The 19,139-nt window shown below is 39.3% G+C and overlaps 1 protein-coding gene across 2 annotated transcripts in view; it reads right to left on the bottom strand.

The window, feature by feature from the left end:
- Nucleotides 1-19,139, bottom strand: part of ap3b1a (adaptor related protein complex 3 subunit beta 1a) — a 74,232-nt gene that overhangs the window by 23,549 nt on the left and 31,544 nt on the right. For both annotated transcript variants that reach the window (XM_022209005.2, XM_022209004.2), the window contains exons 16-22: nt 17,895-18,081; nt 16,938-17,068; nt 13,481-13,622; nt 12,274-12,436; nt 9,179-9,329; nt 5,960-6,008; nt 4,490-4,593 (exon numbers count right to left, since the gene is read on the bottom strand). In XM_022209005.2, the coding sequence (XP_022064697.2) occupies nt 4,490-4,593; nt 5,960-6,008; nt 9,179-9,329; nt 12,274-12,436; nt 13,481-13,622; nt 16,938-17,068; nt 17,895-18,081 (927 nt within the window). The remainder of the gene's footprint in view (nt 1-4,489; nt 4,594-5,959; nt 6,009-9,178; nt 9,330-12,273; nt 12,437-13,480; nt 13,623-16,937; nt 17,069-17,894; nt 18,082-19,139) is intronic.

The raw sequence follows: 19,139 nt of genomic DNA, 5'->3' as shown, positions 1-19,139 counted from the left end.
AGTCCAAGATGATGCCCTCAAACACCGTGTTGTGTCCACAACCCAAAGATATTGAGTTTACTGGCAAAGAGGAGGTAAGAAACCAGAAAATATTTTAAATTAAGAAGCTTAGATCAGAGAACTGAGGCTGTTTTAGTTAAAAAATAATTACGCTAACTGATTAAATGATAAAAATAATTGGAAATCAATTGCTGACGATTAAATAACTGATGAATCGTTGCAGCTGTAGTATTCAAAAAACAATTTGTTTATGTGTTGCACTGATCGGTACTAATGTGCATTACTAACTTCACTTGTAAATAAGTGTTTCATGTATAGAACAACTTATGCAACAGAAGCATACTAATAAACTAAATCTCATTAGAATCTCAAAAGTAATATTTTATTAAAGCAGGTTAATTAAAACTTAACTTAACGTAACTTGTAATATTTTGATACTATGATCGTTATTTTTACTAATAGTATCAGAATAATGTAAGAAATAAGCCGTGTTTTAGCACAGTAATGTATTATTATTTGTGTAAATATGGCTTAATTGCATTTATAAATTTGACGATTCAGGGTTGAGACTAATTCAGTTTCTTACAGTAATAAAAAAACTGCATGGTTTGTTGACATAAGTTGAAATGTTAGCTGTCAGTGGCAATGACAACACATGATCATAAATATTTTGAAGTAATGCCGTCTTAACCTCCGTCACCTCAGAAAAAGGCAAAGGAACTACAAAAAAGGTAGATAGAAAAGATAAAACACCTCTACACATATATCGGTGCTCGTTTATTAAAGTAACTAAAAAGAAAAGAAATGCTGCATTAAAACACAGACGTACCAAACTACCTGCTGGCTGCTTAGGCCACCGCACTGACTGGCTATTTCCGTGTAGGCATTTATTCCTACTTAAGAAGCAATCTCTGCGGTTTGAGTGGCAGCAGGAGGTTTGGAGGGCAGGAGCTGCTATATTCGTGGCACTTGAGGTCCTTCTGCTGATTCATAATTAGACGTGAACCCAGAGCGCCCACTACGGGGGAGGTCAGAGGGGTGAGGAGGGAGGCGAGGGAGGAGGAGGGGCTGAGCTGGCGCCCGCCTGATGGACACCAAATGAACAAATTATGATGGCCCCCTCTGGGCGTGATGGGGTCAAACGCCCTGCGCCCCGCCGCTGACAGTTCAATTTCCCCCCAACGCAGCCCCATTCGCCGACTGCTAATTATGAATGAAAAGTTATCAGCCTCAGCCACCCCGCCGCACACACGGACAGCGGTCGGAAGAGGTTTGGGTGTGGGGTGGGAGGGCGGCAGGATTTAAGAGGCATTTGTGAGAGATCCTAATGTCAAAATGTTATTAGAGAGAGCAGTAGCATGCAGAAACTGGGGAGAGGAGGAGGAGACAGAAGAGGAGGTGGGTCAAAGACAGTGACCAGGGTTAATCTAAATGCCTTTGATAACCATGCAGTAATTCTCTAAAAAGGCCCGAGCGCTCAGCTGAGACAGACTCGCTGCCTCTGTGGGCAGATTGCTGAGAAATAGAAATGACACTGAGGCCAGTGTGTGTGTGTGGCTGTTGTGTTGAAGCCACGGGGAGGGGTGTGTGTGTGTGTGTGAATAAAGGTGAGGTTATTTACCCTTGTCTATGAATCCCGTTGCCCATCATGTATTTATGCATAGAATTGACTCTAAATCAGATGTTGATGTGCAAAAAGTTCCCTGTTCTAATCTGCATTTCTATTCTCTATTACTCCCTGGCCTTCACCTGAGAAGGAGAGATTGACTAACAAGACTTGTGCTGCATAAACGCTGGCCTGAGAGCAGCTGTCAATCATACTGACTGACAGGCGGCCAGGACTGACGGGCAGAATATAGACTAACTCACCACAAAGCCAAGTACAACGGCAGAGCTGGGACAGTGGGGAGGCCATTCAGATAGCTGGGACTGAGAACACACTCATCAACATGCAGCATAATGAACGGTTTCCAATAAAAAGTTGAAACTGATTTCGACAAATAAGTGTTTTAAATGCATCTTTAACATGAACTTATCATCTACTGCTATTTAGCCTAATTTAGACTGGAAATGAATCTTTAATTCTCCTAAAAACTCATCTGTGTATCCAAGTGACATTCACAATGTTTTTGCATGAAACTAATCAGTTCATGCCGTAAAATGGTTTAGATGCAAGCCACCACCGTTGACTCATCTATAACATGCAGATCTACATAGTTCCCAGCTCTCCCTTCACCCACTCACTGCAGCTCAAGCACACCAGCACACCTAAGAATCTGCACAAACGATGAAAAACTACTGTGCTAGCTGCAGTATTGATCAGAGTAATCCAGATGCACATGTCTAAATTGGAAACCGACAATGAAGAAGAAAAGTGGGAGCTCAAGCATTCAAGTTGTAAGGATTGAATCTTTAGGTTTGTTATTTATGAAACCCCAGATTTTTGAGACCATCATCGATACACAACAGTTCAAGGTGAAAACGCTCAGAAATGGTGTTGGCTGCTTATTTCACTCATGATACGCATTTTAGCAAACATAAAACACTACAAGGACATGTTGATGTTGTAAAAAAAAAAAAAGATTTTCAACAGAAGGGGTCTTTAAAAGTTCTTGCATTTCTTAAAAATCCTGCTCCCCCCTCAGTCTACCCTCCCTCACACCTTACCTGAAACCAGTGACTTTAGAGCCAGGCTAGATGATTCAGCCTTTCTTCCAGTTTTAATGTAAAGCTAAGCTAAATGGCTCCAGCTTTGTCTTCATTCAAACTGGCACTGGACTTTTGTCTTCCTCTCGACAAACACTGCTTTAACACCTACTTCTTTCCACACTGTAGATACAGCATCTATTATCTGTGCATCCCTTTCAAAAAGAGCTCTCCTTGAAACCAGTGACTTTGTGACATGATGCAGAATAAATGAAAGTGCAGAGAAATGTCAGGACAAGTTTACATATAAAAAAACTGCTTCTTTAACCCTGTTGCTCCCACTAATCCCTGACAATGTGCCTCAATAACTTCACTGTAAACGAAACAAGCACGAATGCTGGCAACAGAATACGGAAGAAGCAACTGTTAAGTATTTTTATGTTTCTTCAACTTTACAATTCCACTCAAAAACTCTTTATCCACTTTATCAGTGCATGTGTCTTTTCAGATCTTTTTACACTTATTTTTGCTTGAGTAATGGGAAAGAATGTCGTAAGAAACAAGCAGCACAGCAATATATTTATGCAGGCACAGATTTGGCCTCATTATTGTTTATAAATTGTATTTTGTCAGTACATCCCTATTGAGGGAGCCCTCTTGTACATTTGCTGACGTTTCTCCCTTTAAATCTGCACTTATAAAGGGTGTCAAGAGTTGGGCGGATTTAAAAAGCCTGAGAGAAAGTTTTGTTTTACATCATGCAAATGAAATGAATTCAACTTCAACTGTACAACAATTAAGACACCTTTGAGAATGGAGAGGCATTCAGCTTTAACCTTCTACGAGTGCAGTAATACTGCAGAATAAGAAGTGGAACTAGCTCAACATGAAACTTCAAATTAAGCACTACTAAAAAGGAATGGCAACCAATTACCCATTAATCATTTAATTCAATGACTGTACATTTAATAACTTGCAATTTGAAGACAAAATCGTAAAGCCTTCTGACAATCTAGTGATTAAATGATTACATATGCAACAAAACTGGTTAAGTAAAGTCATAAATGTTACTTGCAGCCAATTATATGTAATTTATTTGCAACACAAACTGAACAACAAAACTAATACCATTCAAATAAATCATAACATACAACCACATATCAAAATCCTATGTGAATGCTAATTAAACTGAAGATTAGCACTGTTAATATTCAGGCTAACCATCTTTACCTGTTCTGAGTTACCAGAGGCTTGCGTGACACAAAATAGACACAGCAACAGCAGAAAGAATGGTCTGGACATTTCCCTCCCAGGGGAAGACAAGATACAAAATACACAGATGTGCAGAGTCGCTCACATACTGAGGAGAGAAAGGAGCCGTCACACTAGGAAAGGTCAACCATCAGATATACACAACATGGAGGCACGAGGGACACAACATCTGACAGAGAGAGATGGAAGGTGACAGAAGAGGAGAGAGAGAGGTGGAGAGAAACAGAGTGGGTGGACTTATAGATGAGACAGAAATAGAGTTCAAGGGTGTGGAAGAACAAAAGACAGCGAGGGTGAGAAAGACAGACTATAAGAGATACAGGAAACAGGGAGAGCTGTTGTACCTTCCTGACTGGCTATAAATATAACAAGGCAGAAAAGGTCAATAGTTGGCGTCTGGAGCAGAAATGTTCCACAAGGGAGAGAGGCTCATTTCACCATCTCATATGCTGCTCTGCTGTACTGTCAGTGTCAGACAGAAAGGAACAATTGACTCTCAACACACGTTGATGGAGGAAATGTCATCCAGTGTGTCTCTCATGCAGAGACACACACACACACACGTACTAACCTGCACGGTGGAGGAGACGCCGGAGAGAGAGAGGCCTTCGAGGTCGGACAGCAGGCTGGGAGAGAAGACCGAAGACTGTGGTGTGTTTGTAGGTGCAGGAGAAACTGAAGAACCAAAAGAAAACACCAACTTAAACCATATCAAAGAGTGTGAAGAGTTTCATGCAAGGCTGTGTACTGCACTGTTTACTGTGGATTTTTATACTGTCACTGGGAGGTGCCAAAGACTAGAATTTTCAGATTGTACATCTTTTACAGCAGCTGTAAAGGTCTCATACTGTGTCCCTTTCACAAATTAATGCAAGTTATTCATGTCCCCAGTTTGTTTCTTTCAGATGGCTCATTTTACTGTGGCTGTAGACTGCTTCTACGTCCCATTCAGGAAGAAGACTCTCTCTGCATCTGTGGATAACTGTGCAGCAGCAAACAGACATGAATGAGAGGAGAACTTTCTATCAGTTTAAAGTTTCGCTCTTAGCACCCATTTTACATGGAAATCTCTCTGAATTTACAGAACAGCCATCCTTTTTAACTTGTGTTTGATGAGTTTGTCAGACAACACTGTGGTTAATAAATCAGCAGTTGAGCACTGCAGAGTCATTCTGAAGTGACTGCTGGTTAACATGTAGTTTTAGGCTTAGGCTGTGTTTCACTTACTATTTCCTACTTGTTCTGTTGTCTGACAAAAGACACAGAAAACTATGTAAATGAGGGCAACTTCATGGGGATTTTTTTCCCAAACACAGTAAGTTCTGTGTTACACTGTGTGACAGATTTTAACTGATGGCCGGGTTGAGTACGGTTAGGTACAGTAGTTAGTGGCTCAGAAAAATATTCTTTTTCATTTGTTTTTGACAGACTCCAGTTTTGCTTGTAAGTATCTATTTTAGTCAAAAAAAGCCACAGATATGAAGTAACAGTTGCTTGAAATCAGGAGACTTAAATGAAGAATGATGATGAAGTACAACAGAATGGAATAGTCTGACAGAACGAGGCAAAGCAGCAGCAGTTCACAAGCTTGTTTTCACAGAGGAATCTATTATTATTAGATGATACAAGGACGTATTTATTATGGTTTCATGGGTTGTGTTTTAGTATTTTGAAAGAAAAATTTAAGGTTGGTAAATTCATAAAATATTTAACTGAGGACTGTATTTTTTTATTTTGCAAACAGATTGTTGTGGCAATTCTGTTCAAAATTTTTCCAATTACACATCCAGCACACAACAACAACACTGACATTCACTTGGACTGGCGAATGTAGCCTAATATTCACTCTCATATTAGTTCTCTTTTGGTTTCCAGAGAAAACTATCTGGGGTATTAGTTGGAAGAATTCAGCACTCTATAATAGGAATCTGTCTTTGTGTGTTTGCCATTTGGGGATGGAGAGACAGAATACACAACTTTTTTTTTTTAGCCTGCTGCCATTAACTTGGTTTATGCAAGCAGCATTTGCAGATATACTTACAGTCATCGAGGTCCAATAAAGAGACTTCCTTCTTGGACTTCACCACCACCTAAAAATCGAACACAGCAACTTGATGGTGAGCGACACCGGGAGTAAAAGAAGTACTGAAATAATTTCAATTTCACTGACAGTGCCTCTGAAGACAAACCAGATTCCTCCCAAAAAACAGATACCCTGCATTTATATGCAACATGTCTGGAATTTTCGGCGATCAGTCATGCGTGGTGTCGTGTCACAGCCGCCACCTCGTGCGACTGAGCCCGGCTTGTCAGGTGTTGACTTGTGGGAATTACAACACTCGCCTCAAGCTCCCACCACAAAAGCCCCAATAAAAACACATTTAAACATACGAGCGCTTTTATCACCCTTTCTCTTCACCAACCTGGCTCTGCTCGCATCACATAAAGAACCATAAAATTCCACTCTGCATACTCGAGGCTGAGCAGACAGGGAGGGGGAAAAAAAACAGGACAGAGATGTGAGGGAGGAATGAGAGTGAAAACAAACCATAAAGTTAGAGGCCGTATCTTATCAGATTGTCTCTGATTGACGCTTGGTGGTGGTAATAGAGACGGAAACCTTGTTAGTAAAGGGCGGTCTGAAAGAGCAGGAGAGACAGAGAGGGAGAGAAAGATGCATAATTCATGGGCCATGCCCAAATGACAAAGTGTATGAAATGAGAATTTCATAGTGCAGAAAAGCAAACGGAGGGAGAGAAATAATGTGATGAGCATAACAGCTAAGAAAAAGATTGCGAGGGCTGGAAAGAGGGCAAATGAGACACTGGAAGAGAAAAACCAAAGGCGGTACCATGGAGCCAAATTATAGCCCAGAGTATAAACTGTGATTTTGAAGCTCTCAACACATGTGCAGCCAGGGATCATCTTCCTGCGAGAACATGGTGTTAATACTATAGAGCTGAACAGAGGAGGCCCGTTATCCTGTTTACAGTAACAGCACACTTTACATCGGTTAAGACATGATATATTGTGAACAGTATATATTATCTTACACTGGAGATCAGCACAATAGTGTGACGAATGCCTGATTTTCTGTTGCGTTTTATTTAAGTGCTATTAAATGTTTGATAACAGCTCCAAATCAACATCATTTGTATGCATTTAGCACCAGATAATAAGCCATGGCTGAATGCAGGATGTTGCCATGGCTACAATGATCTATATAAAATGCAGTCCATTTTTAATATCTTGTTTTTCATACGGAGCTGGAAATTTCCCCCATAATCTCACCTACTTACAATGTAGCACCTCCACAAAACCATCAAAAAGGAAAATGGTTAAAATTTGACATGCGAGTATTATAAGATGCAAACGACACTAAAACTAGTTCTCACATATTTAGGTTTGGGGTACATTAGATTTTTTTGTATATTACTGTTTATTCTGGATTGATACAACAAACCTTACAAATACTAAACAAAACAATGCTTACTCTCTTGGGTCTATCTAAATCAAGGAAGCTATACAACAAAACTGACAGGGGCTATCATCCGGATCGATCAAAATGCATACAATGATCGACAATCATGACACGTGCTGCATTCATTCATTTCATATTCAGGCGTTCTTGGGAGAATGGTTAATTGTCCCACAGTGTCCAGTAATCCTGAAAAACATAGTTTAATAATAATTTTGGTCACAACAAATCTATAAATCTCATGTTTGTCTAATTGTTTTTCATTTCCACGAGGAGTCAATATTGTATTTTCAGTTTGAGCATTTAATCTCTATGATGAGCTACAAGCAGGAATATGCAGAGAACTAGTTCCAGCTTAAAACGGATTCTTAAAGTCCCACTCTAAAGGAATCATTTAGAGTTTAATTTTGATTCCGTTTCTTGGTTCCAAAACAAATTTGACTCGCACTGCATGCATCTACCGCTTTCAGTCTGTGCCATTAGTCATGCAAGTTGAGTGCATGCGTGCCCTGCCATCTCCTAATGCATTTGTCCTAATAAACTGAGTCGAGCATCATTCTCTATGTCGCCGAGTTGCTTGATTAGCAGGTAAACAGCAGCACAGATTGTGACTGCCTCGTAACAATCGTCTTAAATTAGTGATTGTTGCTACAAAACACATTACAAGAACAGGGCTGGACTCCGTTACAACAGTAAACTAGCTGAACTAAACATGGACACAGAGCAGAAAAGAGATCACTATTGTCGTAGTTACAGGTATCTGTGTGTTTCTGCTTCTTAAACCGATCTGTGGTAAGCAGCATTTCACACAACTTTGCTGCGAATGCTGGAAGATGCCATAGCAACACGGCATGAACAGGAACTCTTCAAATTCTGCGACAGTGAACACAACACAGTACCAGTGACTATTCCACTTATCTACGCTCGTCATAATTGCCTAAATTAACTGTACTGCATGTATAGCAATATTTAACTGTGACTGAAGCAACAGGCTGCTACTTCTATCACACACAGGCGAGACCCACCGAGCAACAAACCCACTAGTCTCGTCTTATCAGCACGTTCTTCGACCCTGATGTCGTCCTGCGGGTCAAAATTGACCCGTTTCAAAGTTTGAAAACATGGGGGGGGAAAAATTTCACAGTGAAACTTCTGACGTCCACATTTTCATTATTTTTGGGAAATCTTTGAACATTTTGGTGGAAAAAAAGAAACTTAAGAAAATAGAAGTTTTACTGATATATATGTAATCACTAGATATTTTGGGGATTTTTTTTGGAAGATTTTTACTTATTTTTGAGAATATTTACAAGAATTTTCCCAATTTGGGGGATTTTTTTTTTTAAATAAAACTTTTAAGGGAAACTTAAGGAATTATTGGAATTTTCTTCGTGAAGGTTTTGCAAATTTTCTGAATTTTTTTGGCTGAATTTTTTTCAGACAAGGAAACAATATTTTTTTGCCCATAAATGAGGACAACAGGAGAGTTAAGGAAGATGTTTAGTCAGGCAGTGAGTGTGCTGAGATTTACATAGCAACTTTATCAATTCATGTATTATTATTAAGTGTTTAACTTGGTGAAAGGCAACAGTGGAAGTAGTATTCAAATACCCTACTTGAGTAAAAATACTAATACCACACTAAAGGTCCTGCATTTAAAGTGTTACAGAAAGCAAAAGTATGTCAAAATAATTAGAAAAATGTGTTGACTGAAACAACGTCAGATACCAGCATGAATAAAGCAGTGGTCTGCGTTCTCCACCAGCTAGATCATAAGGTCACCTTGGGTTTGGTCTTCGTTTCAGTCTTCTTCTGTGGTGCAGGTGAGTCTGAATCCGAGTCGTCCTCAGAGTCTGTCTCAGAGCCAGAGGAGCTTTCAGCTGATGAGCTGCTTTCTTGGGCTACAGGTCCGTTACCATTTTCATCCGAGTCACTGGAACACACAAGAAAACTGCCTCAGGTGTTGGATCAATACAAGCAACAGAACCTGCATATAAAAAACCCTCCTGCACATTTATTCTGTTCAGCTGTTAAGTGAAACTATTTATTTACATTAAACATACACGTCTTCCACATGTATATAATTTGAACTAATAGTCTAAGAACCAAAAGGCAAAGCACATTTGACAAAATCTTTTCTCTTTTCCATCCAAACTGAAAGTCTAAGATTGGCCCGATCAATCTGTTTTTGTTTACAAAGTTAATTCAATGCTGCATTCACTCAAAAAGATTTTTTCCATCTTTCTCCTCTCTCTTTCACTTGCTCTGTCCCTCTTCAATTTGTCCTGATAATGAGTGTTTACTCCGCCTGCCTGGGATTTTCAGCCGTTAAATTAATGAGGGGAATTGTGACGGTAACTGGCTTTTTAACTTGGGCGATGATGAAAAGCCAGTATTAATTTGGCCTACAGATTTCATTTGCTGCGAACAGGAAAAAGTGATATAAATCACTGTGGGCCTGATTAGGCCCTGCCTGAAATGACTGGGCCATAATGAGGGCATTATGCTGTGTTTGTTGTGGAAGCACTGGGGTGAGCTGCTCTAATTACTGTGTGTATGTGTGTGTGCGTGTGTTTGTGTGTGTTTGAGCACTGGGGTGAGTTGCTCTAATTATACTCTCTAATGGAGAGAACAGGGTCAGCCGGCGGCCTGTCACACAGCAAAATCAGGTACATTCTGTGTGAGTTTGTGTGTCCGTGAGCAAATGAAGTAGAGTGCATAAGAAACTAAATTTGCCGGTGTGTAAGAGAGTGTGCGTGAGCATATTCAGTAGTAATGACTCAAATCTCATTCATTGGTAACACCAGGCTGCTAAATGACCAATCAGAAGTCATTATCCATTAGCCATGTAAATGTGGGTTACGCTACTGGAGGAAAATTCTCCTTGATTACCTTGTTAATGGAACTCACACTAACGATATTCCAGCAGCCCTGCCAGTCCAAGAGAGAGAGAGAGAGAGAGAGGGAGCGGTAGTGTGTGTGTGTGTGTGTGTGTGTGTGTGTGTGTGGTGTACATACACTACAATAGGTGTGTATGGCTAGAAAATTTGTATTTCTCCTCATTTAACACCACAGATTTGGATTAAATTTGATAAACAGAGCACATCTGATCCCAAAAGATGTTCCGCTGTCAGAGAAATTCCTTTTCATACTTTTTTTTTTTTAAACTGGCTTGAATGAGATTTAGTGCCCCATAATTGTGTGAACAGCACTGATCTATAAATGTGTCTTATTTTATGTTGAGATGTATTTTTTCCCCCCCACACATTCCTAATATGTTTGTTACAATTTTTAGGATTCCCTATGAATACTACTTGTAAGACTCATTATTTTGAGGCTGACTTGGAGGAGTGTTCTCATCAAGTTGCCAAGAAGGACATTTAAGGAGGGAACACAGACATTGTTTTTAACAACAGTTTAAGAAATTATTAGTAGCGTCATTACGAGCAACAAATAAGTCTGGTCAGGTTTGTTCAGTTATAAAAGTATGAGGCTTATGAAAGCGTCCACACTGCACATTTAGAGGTTCATAATTATATTTTGAGGTCTGCGAGAATGTTCAAAAAATATACTTTTAAAAAAATGGTAGGTAATTTGCAGTCTTTTTTTTACTTTGCAAATTACAGACATATAGCAGATTTGAACAAGAGTTGCATCACAGACGACCTCCACAAATTTTACAACTGACTAGAAATCGCAAGGTAATGTTAGTCCAGTGAGAAAAGAGGCCGAAGACTTTCTTTGGAAAGAGTACCTGGACAAGACTGTCTGGATCTGAGTTTTCCCACCATTATTCCACTTAGATAAGCAGTTATTACTTATTGTGTCTATCTGCATAAAGTACCATAAGCCCTATTTGCACAGGACTAGAATGACCTTAGGGCCTCCACCAATTTCCAAAAACTGCAGCGGTCATCTGTGATAATCTTATTCGAATTTCATCTGCTCCATCCATGCTTTGCAATGTGAATTTTTCAGAGGTCCTGTTATAATATTAGTCCCATCCTATTAGGAATAAGCTAATTTCTTTCCCCTCTTTCCTGATTAAGAATCATGCATTTTGGCTGCAATTTCAGGAGGTTCATGTCACTACACACATCATGACATGGCTGACATGCCTGGCAGCACCAGAGAACATTTTAAAGTCTTTCAACAGTAACTATGTGGCAGCCGATTAACATCATATTTGTCGCTAGTGTCAAAAGTTTGAGTGCAAATCACATGGTCTCCAGGTAATGCCATCTTGTGCAAAGACGGTTTTAGTGCAGATGTGTGAAATTCCATCATATTTCCTCAACATAGTTACATAAATTGCAGCATGTCTGATGTTACTAGTCAAAAGATATCACCCAAGCGCTATAAAGCCTGGAGCTTTCAGTTGGAGAGCAGTTTAGACTTTGCTCATACGTGATGAAGCATAAGCCAGGACATTTTAAGAGTTTTTTTCCTTGATTTAGTTTTGGGTGTCTTTAAGCAAACTTTGTAGCTATGGGTGCCAAAATACTAAAATCTGGCAGTTATAATGTTCAAGTTTAAACTTTTTTTGGCAGATACAAAAGATGAAGTAAAAAATGTTTTGGAGGATTCAAAGAGAAAAGCTCAAACTAAGCAGAAGGAAATATAGCAGCAAGTGGGCTGTCATATGGAAAAAAAAAAACTGGCTGAAATCTTCAACAGATGGGGGTTCAGATTATTGATGCAGCAGAGTCGTAGTCACATTTGTTGTCGACTACGACTCCGGTGCTTCTCGCAAACGCACACACCTGTCTAATTAGCTAAGCGGGAAAGAAGCAGGTAACATCTGGACACACCGCGTTCACACAGGGAAGAAAAATGATGCTCTCAGGCTCCAGCAGACAGCGGGGATTTCACTGTACCTGTCAGCAGCAGTTGGCTTGCTTTTCTTCTGCGGCGCCTTCTTGGTCTTTCTCTTCTTTTTTTGTTCCACTTCGGATTCACTGGAGCTTTGTTCGGATCCACTGGAATCACTGGAGGTCTTCTCGGACTCGCTGCTCTCCTCGTCACTGTCACTGCCTGACTCTGTACAGACACACAAACAGAATGTATATTAAACAAAAGTCTGATGAAGTTTAGCTTTATTCTACACGATTTCATGAATTAAGACACATTTATGAGCTGCATTTCTTTCTGAACAGACATTTACACTCAATAATTAGCTCTCAGTATAGCATGTAGCTATCAGAACGTGTCATTCCTGAAATTTTGTATTCATGTAATCCAGTGTTGATGCTTGTAATTTTATCTTTTGGATATGGGCCTCACCGTTTACTGCTCACTCTCCTATAGCCACATTATATAGGAGCTGTATTAAGGAAAGACACTAAAGGTAAAAACATTTTTTCATGCACTCATCTGCTCTTTGTCTCTTCATGTTGTAGATTTCAACCTGTATTCTCTATTCTGAAACAAAAATCTACACTTTAGTGGCACTAACATACACCAAACTACTGTATAATGCCCATCTATACTCTGAAGGGCTTTACTGAGGGTGTTCATATATCATTCATAACCTCAATTATTCAACATTTTATCCATTAAAACGTGTCAAAAACATACATTTTTTTCTGTTTACTGACAGTATTTTCTCATGAATGGATATCAAAACCCCCTCTGAAATAGTTTGGTTCTAACGTGAACAAAATGCAACAAAAGAAATTAAGCTGGCTTTTTCCATTCTTCAAATTTCTGCTCGGGAATTGAACGCAAATTCGTGCATGTTTAAATAGATGCCAGCTTATTTGTATATTGAAACATAATTTTTGAAAAGCTGCAATACATTCTAGCAAAGCATCAAACTTCGATAAGCTTTACTGAAGTGTGGAAGGTGCCCTTTGCAGCATACAAACAAATTACTGCATCAAAAGATAGTAAAAAGGCCAAATATTGATTAATGAGGTTTGGTTTGATCATTTGTTTGGCTGCATTGTGGAAAGGCAGGAAGTCTTCTGTTGTGTTTGACAAAGAAAGGGCGAAACAAACACAGGCATCATAATCAAAAAGTGCTGAAATTTTAGGAATCATAACTTATTCCCTCAACAGGAGTTGCATTTGAAACACATGAACCTTCACTGCTGCTGCTGCTGCTGTCTTCACTGCCACTGCTGTCAGATCCTTCCTCCTCTTTCTCATCTTCGTCATCCGAGTAGAATTTGTCGGCAGATTTAGGCTGCTTGGCCTTTCCAACGGTCGGTGCCCACTCTTTCACCTAAACAGAAACAGCAGAGAGAAGTGAAGCAAAATAAATCACAGCGGTCAAGGTTTATCATTTATGGATGAGCAAACTTCCAGATCTTTAATTGTTTGAAGAGTTTGTGGAGAGTAGTTTTTGGTTTGTAGGTGCTCAGAGTGAAGACTTTAGTAAAGAGTGAAAATGCACACTTTAGGCTCTCAATCACTTCACTGAAAAGTCTTATAAATTAGTCAATTAACTAGAATCACAGCTAATTACATCAGTTTTTTGCAGATATCTATTTAGTCCTGCACAAGTTAGCAAATGTCTTTTCTTTTGAATCTGCATTCTATTCAAAACTGGGATGAAAGCTTGTTAACAACCGCTTTATTGTTGTTTAATTGTTTTATTAGGATACCTATTAACTGCCGCAAAGAAACAAAGATGAAGTTTGAGGTGGAGCTGAGAGAAAATGCAGAATCGATAGCATCCCACACTGAAAAACAAGGCGCTTTAATTTTTGTAATTTTCGTCCTTTAACTTATAAGAACAAAGTTTTTGACTTTCAGCTGAGTGAAACAGAGGTATACATGTTAATTTCTCCAACCAAGAGCAGGAGTGACAAAGCTACAAAACAAAGGACGGGAAAATGGTCAGTAAATAGCAAATAAGTATGTAGTGGGCGAGATCATGATAAAACAATCCAAACAATCAATGACGTTACAAGTCACATTAAGGAACACATCACTAGATTAGTTTTGCGGGCATTTATTCCAGTACTGGATACACAAAACTACACTTTATACACAAAAATCTGGAGTAAGATTCTTGACTACATTGGAGCAACAACTTCTAATGCACACCTCCAATAAATAAATACTATCTACCTGCAACTACTGATTCTAATCACTTTTCCCAGCTTAAGTTGTCTTCTGTTATTCTGTCTTGATTAAGTTGATTATTTTGAGTTATGCGATTTTGTCTTTCACATCCTGTAGAACACAAACCTGCTGTAACTGAGTCAGGCCAGGTAAAGTGTAGTACACTGAACATGATTGTTAATATTTTCCATCTTAACCTACATAATAACACAAAGAAATTGGGTTACTTTAAATACAAGCTTGTAATATTTCTGCTTGTTGTCTTTAAACATAATGTAATTTTATTTTTTTTCTTTATTCTACAATTATTAGTTATTTAGTTCCTAAGCAATTCTCAGCCTCAAGACTTCCTCGGCTCCTACTGGATATCTAATCTTTTGTTTCAAAAAGCTCAGGAATTTCGTTAAACAGCAAGACCATCTTTAAATATCATTAAGATGCAGAGTGGCTCATGTTGGTGATCTAGTGAGTATCACAGCAGCAGGCTGGTGTATGTTAGATTAAAAGTATAAAAGCTGCTTTCATTGGAGTGATGTCGTACAACAGTGTGCCTTATTGAGGTGTTGTTTTTGTCAGTCGCTCTGCCTTGTTGTTGATAGGTGTCCTACAAATACACCTGCACTGTCCTAACTCCCTCCAAGCACATAAGAAGTGCTTGAATTTCAAGTTCTGATTTACCAAGACAAAAAGTGTGGCTGCGATAACTTTTCACAGCATTCTCTGGAAACTATATTATTGAGCTTTCCACTGACAGCCAGGGGGACTTTAGACTTAAAGAAGAGTCACCCTGGAGGCTGCCAGGGCCGAGATAAAACAGAAATACACTGATACGCCCAAGTACAGTTCAATCTTTCCCCTCATTTGTTAGTAGAGCTGAACGAGTGCTTGTGGTCATGACCACTGATGCTGTGTTGATGCACAAATATTAATGAGATTTTAGAGGTGTGATGCTTGTTATATTTAAATTCTAGCACTTTGATAGTTTTCTAATAAAATCACCCTCTTCATTAGAGCTTCCAGAGGGGACCAACGCCATCAACAGCACTTGAACCTGATTTAGCTCTATAAACCATCACAGTGAATGATGATACGTTTCATTCCATGACAGAAATCTTGACTGTTTAAAGATACATTTACATTCACTTCATATTACAAAACACTAATATCACCCCCGGTTTTATGTCAAAACAATGAAAAATCATGATGTTATTTCATTGTTGCTTGTAGAGGAGCAAATTTTTCTTTTTGCCCAACAGAGATGCTCAAAGTAAATAAATGATGAACGGCTGTAAATTAGAAATAGACACATATTTTAAAAAAAATCATATAATGCAGTCTGGATTAAGATTTGTACTCAGCTTAGTCCATTCTGTTTTGTTCTTCAAAGCAGCTACATTGTATTTCAGTACGTCCAATGACACCTGAACAAATTACCAGTCAATTCTGACTCAGTTCAGCGATACATTCAGTTCATTGTTAGGCCAAGATGTTACATTATTCAGTCACACAAAGTCAACCTAGACAACTACTGCGCTCATAGGCTATTATTTACAGCAGAGATTTCAGATTGACGTCATTGTTTCTGTGCCTCTCGTTGTCTTTTAAAAGCATTTTTACAATGAAGTAATCCACTGTGCATTACAGCTTAGCTAACAGCACTCGTTCACTAGTGAGGAGCTCCACGGCTCAAATCAACCGATTCCTGTAGTTCTTCAGATGCTTCTAATAAAGTAAATACAGCTGTGTTTCTCTATATGGATCAAATAATTAACATGATGTTCAGCCTTTTTCCAAATATCATTATTAAGTTTAACCAGTTCCAGATAAACTTAATTTAAAACTGTATTACTTTAGCTCTGATACAGCCATCTCTGTCCATCTGCCGTCACTCTGTGGTTTGAACAATCCAAATAAACGGCACTAATTGGTTCACACGTCACAAGTAATAGCCTATTACTACTGAAGGAAAACACATAAGCTTGGAATTTTTATATCCATAAAAAACACCAGTTTCACAAGTTGGTTTGAGTTGATGCTCATAAAGGACTTCTAGGTAAGTTCTGACATAGGGAACATAGGTAACTCATGACTGATCAGCTGTACAATTTCTTTCATTGTTTTCATCCCCGAGATGGCATGAAATTTGGCCAGTAACAGCTGACATGAAAGAATTATCAGTTTTCTCTTGTAGGTAAACAAAGATTTACTTTGTTGCTTTTTCCTCTAGCTGTTGGCAAAAACAGATTTGTTTCCGTCTTTTTCTATGCTGTACATTACAGCTAATGTAGCCTATACCACCACCTTCTTATAACACTTCAAAGTCTGGTTTATTTGCTCTGAAAAAATTAATAGAAACAAGACTATTTTGCATTTTCTTGTTTGTTTTTGTTTCTTTTATTTTACATTTCTTAACTTCACAACAGCTAATGATAGGAACTGTGTGGAAAAAAAAAAAAGGAATATTCCTTACTGGTTCAATGATCTCCACGTTCCTCACAGACTGGTCAGGAGCAACAGCTGGCCAGTCTGACAGCTCCTGGTAACCAGTAGCTTTAGTGTTGAGACTGTGGGAGAGAGTGCCCAGCTGGAAACGATCTCGATCTGAAAGTGGAAAAGAGAGAAATGAAACAAAAAGTTGGAGCTGGGTAAGAAAGAAGAGGGTGGTGAAAATCAAGGGTGCTAGGAGGAGAAACAAGGGGGCTGGCAGGAATCTCAGTCTGCTCTTAATGAGGGAGCTGGTGGTTAAACGTCCCTAATACATGTTCTTGCCATCCTCTTATTCATACACTTATATTTGATATCACCTTTTAGTGTTTGTCTCAACACATACACACAATCCCTCTCCTTTCTCCCCAGTGGTCAACACAAGAAGATAATCAGCGTCTGTGCCTTGGGAGGCGAGCTCTAAAAACAGTGCTTTGCTAACCAAAAAAAAGAAAAGACAACTTCACTTGTGAATATTAAGAATGACAGGGGTGGTTAACGCTTTCCATAAACATCCAGTAGGTGCAAACTGCCTCTGAATTTTAATGTTGCAGGAGGCAGTTTTTGTCCCTTTTGTTAAGGAGGGAGAGAGAAAGAAAAGACAGCTAAATGAGGGAGATTTTTTCTCCTCTCGCTGTCTGAAAAAGGTTAGCATTAGCTCAATAATTTACCCATCTCATTAGTGCAAGGTAAAGGGGTCTGACCTAACTGCCCTTCAGAGAGACAGACACCAGAATAATAAAACCACGGTCCGAATCAACTTTGCATACCGCTGGAAATAGAGCTGCTAGATTTGAAATGGAGGTCTAGCTAATATGTATTCAGTGATTCTCTTAGATGATGAAAGATATGAGAGATTTAATCTGAAACTTTAAAGCTATTTAGAGACTTTAATACATTTCAAATAAGCATGAGAGTTTGATATTACACATGTATGAGGTACCTTTGAAGGAAGACTCAAGAACTGGCGCTGGTTTGGGGGCGAGTAAGATGCGTCGAGCATACTTGTTGAGGGCACCGCTCTTCTCGCTGGGCACAATCAGCTGTCTTATGAAGCGTGTTCGGTCTCTGATATCGTAGTTCTGGTCGTATTTGCCGAGGTTCAGGATGTACTGGGTCAGCAGCTTGGTCTGAGCGTGAAGTATATAAAGCAGCCATCAATTAAAGACAGTATTTGTGAGGACAGAAGGAAGATGCTTGTGGAAAAACAAAAACAGACGGCATCACATCACAATTCATGCTGTTGAGCCAAATGTTCTCCCTCAGACCCCTTAGAGCTTTACAGAACTCTCACTTCACAGTCCAACCTTAGTGAACCAATTCTGGCAGCATATCCTTGTGCTCCTGTCCTGCGGTTCCTTATCTGGCTTTGGAAACTGCTGTTTAGTTTCTCTGTGGTACCTGTAGACCCACCTCATCACCAGTAACAATCCTCCACATGAAGCTCGAACATCCCGGCTACTGACTGACACAATGTTTGGTTTGCTCTTTGTGAAAGTCCTACCAGCAGTCACAAAAACGTGTAAAACGAGTTTTGCTATTGACAGCACAATGTCACGAAAAACCTAAGACAGTTACTGCTCACTCATGTTGCAAGTGAGTGATCGTGAAACATTCACACACAGACGGTCCAAGATAGCAACTCCCAGATGAACAGATATGCAATACGTGACATATAGAAGAAATAAATGCCTTTGTCTCCTCTATAGAGTTGGAGGCAGTTGTAACCATACTTAAAGTTTCTCTCTGCTTTCTGTCTTTATGCCGTGTTAACCAGCTACAAATGTAATGCACGGGCATGAAACACGCATTTTTAAAATGCCAAACTGTTCTTAAAAACTCAATAAAATCCATAAACTCTATGTATAACCACTTGAACAGAGCAAGAAGCAAATGTGAATTTCATAATGGCAGCCACTTATTTTCAGACATCTTCACCCCCTTTTCCTCCACTATCAGGCTTGGTCCTCATTTCACTCTGGACAAACACATTTTTGTCCTACCCAGCACAGGGAGAAAGAGCACTTCCACCAGCATAAATTATTTAGGCAGCCATAAAAACAAAAATCACCGCTGCCATGAAAGCGGCATTATCACCCTAATCCTTTACTGCATTGTCTTCATCTCCCCCTCTCTCCTTCCCTATCCTTCCCAACACATTACGAGGAGCAAGAGGTGCAATAATGTG

The sequence above is a fragment of the Acanthochromis polyacanthus genome, chromosome 18, assembly GCF_021347895.1.
Source record: "Acanthochromis polyacanthus isolate Apoly-LR-REF ecotype Palm Island chromosome 18, KAUST_Apoly_ChrSc, whole genome shotgun sequence".
Lineage (NCBI taxonomy): Eukaryota > Metazoa > Chordata > Actinopteri > Pomacentridae > Acanthochromis > Acanthochromis polyacanthus.
This window is presented reverse-complemented; position numbering and strand designations above follow the sequence as displayed.